Here is a 6,743-nt window from a genome sequence, read left to right as displayed (position 1 = left end):
ATTAAAATATTTTTTATTCAACTTTAATTTCAAGCATAATTTTAACCAAATATATATAATAAATACCAGGCCAACCTTAATAAAAAAATATTTTTTATAAAATACTGTTTTTTATAAGATGATATTTTTCAAATCACAACCACAAAAATTATCATAATACAATACACACTCTAAGCCAAGAAATGATTTGGTTTGTAACATCCGAAAATTCAATTGCACAAAGCTAAAATTCCTTAACTGGACATCAATGAAGCAAGCATGCTAAAGCAGAGAAGACCAGAGAATTCCATGGGAAATCTTCCATTAGACATGTTAGAAAAAAGATCATTGTTAGATTCCAATGTCATTTACAACAACAAAACCTAAATTCCAACGTCATTTACAACAACAAAACCTGCAAGTAATAATATGCTCAAACAAATATGATCCCATTCTCCTTAATGGTATCAATAACAATTCCAAGTTTACCTTCAATCCGCTCATCCTTTCGAGTTTCATATGACATTGCATACACATCGGCGTCCTTGGATCTCTCAGCAATAAGCTTCCCTACAATTCTACAGGCATTGTGATCTGTGAGTGATGGTAAACTGTGTCTAAGATCCTTGGCATTTGTAGTTGCAACTGATATCACTTTACTTGTTCCTCGGTGCATCACTTTTGCCTGAATAAATTTCCTTGAAAAGAAAACATTTAGTAAGAATGGCTTCATATACATTTCTGTCCTCTGTTTCCAAGATTTTTTGTTAGGTTTCTTCTCAAGTTCACCTCGAGATCTTCTGGTCCACGCAGCTTGAATGAAAGAATTCTGCAGATTTCAGTAACAAATATCAGAGAAAGTTTCTTCCTTGAAAGGTCATCTGAAACGACACTAATTTCTGCTCTAAAGATGACTGGGAACCTCTAGGTTCAAGCAATTCAGAGGATTCCATAAAATTAATGCACGACCAACAATAATAATTACCACAAAAAACTATCACACATGACAGTAAACCTAAAATTTGTGTAACTCTTCTGTTGACTGTTAGGATGCAAAATACAGTTCCAGGGAAGATCATAAATAGCATTGAATTCTATTTATGGTGATCAAAGGTAGATGCATTAATACAAAAACCATATTTTAATGATTTGTGGAGAAATTCAGAGGTGAATCAATGAATCAAAATTTCATTCGCAAAAACAGAAAAGAGGAAGATCAATGTCGATTGATAATATTAATCTGTAGCATTTTCTCCATGGTGTCTGCAAATCACATCTAAGCCATGACCAGAATAGCTACGAAACAATAGAACTATAAATGAAAACATATTACGAACAAAAACTACTAAAATATTCTTTTTCCTTCACCATACTAGGACAGGCATCAATGTATAATGCATCAACATGGAGAAGTAAGTGCCCTGCTTTTTTCTCTTGTTTTTGGTGTGTGTGTGTGTGTTTTTTTTTTTTTAATATAAAGCAGTAGCCATAGTTTGATAAAGAAAAAATGAACAAGATGATTACACAAACGAGGGTAGCGACATTATACTGCAACAGGCATGTCCTTTAGGATCAGGAGCATTCCTGGTTCAGCTACCGTGCTCATAGTGAGAAGATACAAGCAAGTAATAACTGTTTTCTAACAATTTTTCTGCCGTAAGAATTCATTGAGAAACTAGCGTGTTCCATCATCTTCTACTACCGAAAGTTGTGTAAGAATAGAACACAACCAATCTAATTTTCTATAAAATCAAATGATTTCTGATGGAATAGACCTGCTCCTACAACTATATCAAAACATAAAAATTGGGACTTGGGGCCACTAAAATCATAAAGTTAAGACCTTTTCCATTTCCCTTCGTCCTCAGTTTTCACTAAAATAGTGCAGATTTTGCATCAGCAACTCATGCATATCACATTGAAATCTCATTTTCTTTCTTCTTCAAACGTTGCCACTCATTGAGAAAATATAAATAACACCCCAAATCGAAAGAATTGAAAAAAAAAAACTTAACCATCTCTCTATAACTATAACTAGCTCCACCCACTACAAAAACATCTCTAAAAAATACCCAAACCACAGAAAAGCAGAAAAACGTGAGAATCAACATGTTATTCAAAATTGTTTCCCTTTTCAAAGACTTTCTCAGAAAACAAACAGCGGGTAACGAGATATTGAAGAAGGAAGTGCATACCTTGTTGAGTGAGGGTGGGTTGTTGTTGATTGAGATGTTTATAGTGGGAAACGAAGAGACCCATGAGATTGAATTGGGTTTGATTGAGCGAGATGACTGAGTTGGGATCGAGTCCGTGGAGAGAAGTGACCGAGTTGAAAGAGCTGCAGTAGAAGATATTATGCAGGCCATCTTCTTCAGTTCTTTGTTGGAGGAACTAGTGGCTGGTTTGAGTGAAAAAAAATAAACTTCTGGACTTGAAGTTACTGGCTGCATTACAGGGTTCATGGTATTCTGGATCGGGTATGTGAGTGTAATTATATCCCATTTAATTTTTTGATATTTTATTTATTTAATATTTCTAAACTTGAAATAAATTTTTTTATAATATTATAAATATACATTATAGTTTTTACAGGTTGGATTTATATTATTAATTTTCATAGATCAAAACTTAATTAGAACTAATATTTGAACTAAATAAATTAGTCTAAAATTTGTTATAAGCTTTATCTAACAATTTAGTCATAATATATCAAAGCAATTGAATAAAATAGAATAATTAATTGCAAAAAAATAACAAAACATATAAGGACATACAATTTGGATCAGGTTGACGAGTTTTAAAAATTTAAATTAACCACTTGATATGTAATATTTATTTTTAAGGGTTTTTTTACCTGTTTGTGATATTTATATTATCTAATTTTTCATGAATTAACTTTTCTTAACTCAAATAAAATCACATAATATAAATATTATAAACTAATGAGGTTTTTTGAACACCCTATTGAATTCCCCCCACCATGTGAGTTTTAATTATAGTCAATAAACAATATTTATCCATTTATAAAAGATTTTATGAAAAAAAGGTTAATGAGCATAAGCTATTTTTACTTAATTTATATACAACCTATTTGAAACTTGTGAATTGAATTCAAAATTTAAGTTAAATCATTTTTTGTGTTTGTAATTATTTTGAAAGTATTGATTTGAATTCCAAATTAAATTAAATTCATAAAAATATGCAAAAGCAAATCAAATGGGCTATGGTAATTTCTTTTCAAATTAACATTGAAATGATATTTAAAAAATACTCATTCTTTTTGTCCTTTCAAAAACCCTATAAAATAACTTTATATCTATCTCTAAAAGAAAAAGAAAAACCTATCTTTTCTTTTCCCTCTCCTCTTCAAACCCCACATTCTTTAATACTATTGCTTTCTTCATACCTTATTTCAAAACAAATTATATGTGAAATTGAATTCAATTTATAAACAAATTTAAATTGATATTCTATTACAATTCTTATGATTTGAATAAAATATTAAACTATTTAATTAAATTCAGTTACATTATTTGGAATACCTATGGAAATGAATTAAATTAGAAAGCTTGACTATTTTGCCCTTAATTTATAAATTATTTCTTTGTGTAAGAAAATATAGATAGACTTATCTCTATTAATTCTTTAAAAAAAACTTGTTGGAAAAATTCATAAATATATATTTATTAACAAAAAAGTTTTCGATCAAATTATTTTTTCATTGAAATGTTGAGAAACAAAATTCTAGAAATATTCCAATTAAAAATTCTAACACTTTACTAAAAAAAATTACATTAAATAAATATCAAGTCAACTCAAATCACATTATTAAATAAAAAATAACTGATTAACATATATATATATATATATATATTCTCTTGGGCCAAAGCTCTAGTTGAAGAAGTTATGTTAGAAGAAGAGATGTGAAAGTGGGGGGTTAAGAATGAGAAGTTACTTTGTATCGTTTTTAGAATAAAAGAAAATAGGTATTTTTGAAAAATAATTTTCAATGTTTATTTGAATTCAATTAAAGGAATGGAATTTTCAAAGTTGGGTGGCGGGGGGGTGTTAATTCTACAGGCATTCTAATACGTGGTTTATTATTTTATTGAAAATATTAGAATTATAATAGCTTATTAATTAAATACAAATTTAAACAAACTCGTAATAAATCCATCACATACATAAATACCAAATTGTTTTCATAACATAATAATAAATAAAAATTCTTTAACATGAAAAAAAATCAAGAAACTATCTAGACACAATTATATCAGATAAAAATGTTTTTCTTATGATTTTTAGTCAAAAGTCCTCAAGCTAAAACAAAGTTTTTTGTTTATATATTTTTTTATACAAAAACATATATTTTTTATTTATAGTATATTTTTTTATTAGAAATTATCATGATTTCAAAAGCAAGTTTTAATAAAAAATAAAAAAAGTTATACTTTGATAATTTTATATATTGCATGTGAAAATAAAGGAATAATTAATTTGAGAAAAATGTATATAAACTTCATAATAAAAAATAAATATTTTATTCTCATTGAATATTTATAAAAAATATTTTAAAAAACAATTATGCATATGAGGTTTATATATAAATATTCATTAAGTAATAATTAGCATTAACATTAAAAGCCTATGATATATTTGAAAATAATGGTTTTATCTTATATATTTTTTTTAAATACAATTATGATTATTTCATTTGAAGACAATTTTATTTTAGCATATTTGAAAGAAAAAAAAAGAAAAGAAAAGAGCTAGTGAAGACAATTTTATTTTAGCATATTTGAAAAAAGAAAAGAAAAGAGCTAGCAGAGGCAAGCCTATAATAGTTTGTAAAGTGAGGTTCATGTGTCTAATTTTTAAAAAACAAACAAGACATGTTTGGTTAGTCACGCCGATACACTTGATTATTTAGAAAAATTCCTAAACATGCTAATATGTTTTTCTTTTACGGGATAGATGACATGTAGATTACCTGGATAGCTAATATATTATCTACCATAATAAATTTTGGTAACTTTAAATGATTGAAAAATTAGATTTCATGTTTTGATATCTTAAAAATCTTTTTTTTTTCTAAGCTTTGATATATGTAACAAGGGAGGAGAATGTTTTTTGGACAAAAAATATATGTAACAAGGGAGGAGAATGTTTTTTTTTATGATAATTTTTTTTGGACAAAAAGATGTGACTTTGTTTCTAGTTTTATTAATCTATTTTAGATAATCTATATTATTGCTAAACTATAATTGAGAGTCAGTATATAATATGAATCTAAAAATGACAAAAAATACAATATATAATTTTTGTTGATCGTCTCAACAATAGTCCTCCCCATTAAATAAATTATATTATATAATAATTAAATAAGTTAGGATCATTGAAAATTTAACTTTTTTTAGGTATGCTAGGTTATTTCTATTTGTGTGTAATTAGTTTTTTTTTTATGATAACTTCTTACCTGTATTTTCCTCTCTTTCTAAGATAAAAAAAAAAAAACATATAATATTTTGGATATAAACCTAAACGCATTATATGTATGCACATATATTTTGTATCTCTACTATAATCTTATTCGAGTTTTTTGAATAAGTATAATTAAAAAACATACAAGTTTAACTATATCAAAATAACAAACCCTTTCCCTTCTATATGCATTATTTATCTTTCAAAACTTATCAAACCCTAACAAAAACTAACTCCCAAAATATTCAATTCTTTGAAACCTAAATACCATAATTTTTTTTATTTTTATCTTTTAATGGTTTGATCAACTTTATTGTCATGGATGATATGGAATAATGAGAAAATCATTTTCAATAATTGAAAAAATAGAAGATGAAGTGGACAATAGGTTGAAGCAATTCAAAAAAGAGGATTTTAGTATCCTTCTTTTGACCATCACTTCAAATATATAATCAGAAAAGGATATGTTGGATCTATGTATACAAAGATAAAAAAAAAAATGGAAATTATAGGAGGCTAATCTACCAAGTTTTATTCTTGTTACAACTTACAAATCAAGTATAATATCATGAGAGCTTGTATTGTGGGCTTAGAAGAAACTCTATACGGTTGTATACTTATTTTTATGATATATTGTTTTCTATTGACTATTTAGTTAAGTTTTCTAAGATCTTTTACTTTTTCTAATGGCTTTGATTTAAATCCTAATTAGATATTTTCATTGTTAGTTTATTATTAATAATTATCAGTTTAATTATTTCTTACATAAAATATATCTATAGTTAATTACATTATTGATGGTATTATAGGTTATATGAGATTTGTACTTGAAGGATGACCTTTAAGCTACTGCTCCTATATGCTTATATGACAGTGACTTATGGATAACAATGGTCCCATTTATATTTTTTGAAATTATAGAGTTGCATTACTCGAATTATATGATGCGATAATTATGATGGCGACAACATATCTCAGATGATAAAAATATTCGTGACATGCTGTATGCCATTACTCGATAAGATAAGTATATTGATTGTTGTAACCCAATTTTGGATTCACTAAATTTTTTTAGGAATGTTATTTTATCTTATTATTCATGACAAAAAAATATAATAAATAAAAAAAGAAAAAAAAGAGTTTAAAATATATTTTCTCGAGTCAACCGTCATTTTCTGTCAAAACCGAGTCCACCAGGTCAATACGGGTTAAACAATGTCGACCGGGATGAAAAATGAGTTTCGGGCTGTTTCGGGTCAAAACTGTCATTTTCGATCAAAACC

At 26.9% G+C, this 6,743-nt stretch overlaps 1 protein-coding gene across 1 annotated transcript; it reads right to left on the bottom strand.

Moving 5' to 3' along the window:
- Positions 1 to 274: 274 nt before the first annotated feature.
- Positions 275 to 2,450, bottom strand: LOC105108469 (uncharacterized). The gene is made up of 2 exons (XM_011002792.1): positions 2,175 to 2,450; positions 275 to 808 (listed from the first exon to the last, which is right to left on the bottom strand). Exons 1-2 carry the CDS (start codon positions 2,439 to 2,441, stop codon positions 413 to 415), a joined length of 663 nt encoding a protein of 220 aa, XP_011001094.1. The 5' UTR covers positions 2,442 to 2,450; the 3' UTR covers positions 275 to 412.
- Between the last annotated feature and the right edge of the window lie 4,293 nt (positions 2,451 to 6,743).

Source organism: Populus euphratica, unplaced genomic scaffold (genome assembly GCF_000495115.2).
Source record: "Populus euphratica unplaced genomic scaffold, PopEup_1.0 scaffold312.1, whole genome shotgun sequence".
NCBI classification, from domain to species: Eukaryota; Viridiplantae; Streptophyta; class Magnoliopsida; order Malpighiales; family Salicaceae; genus Populus; species Populus euphratica.
This window is presented reverse-complemented; position numbering and strand designations above follow the sequence as displayed.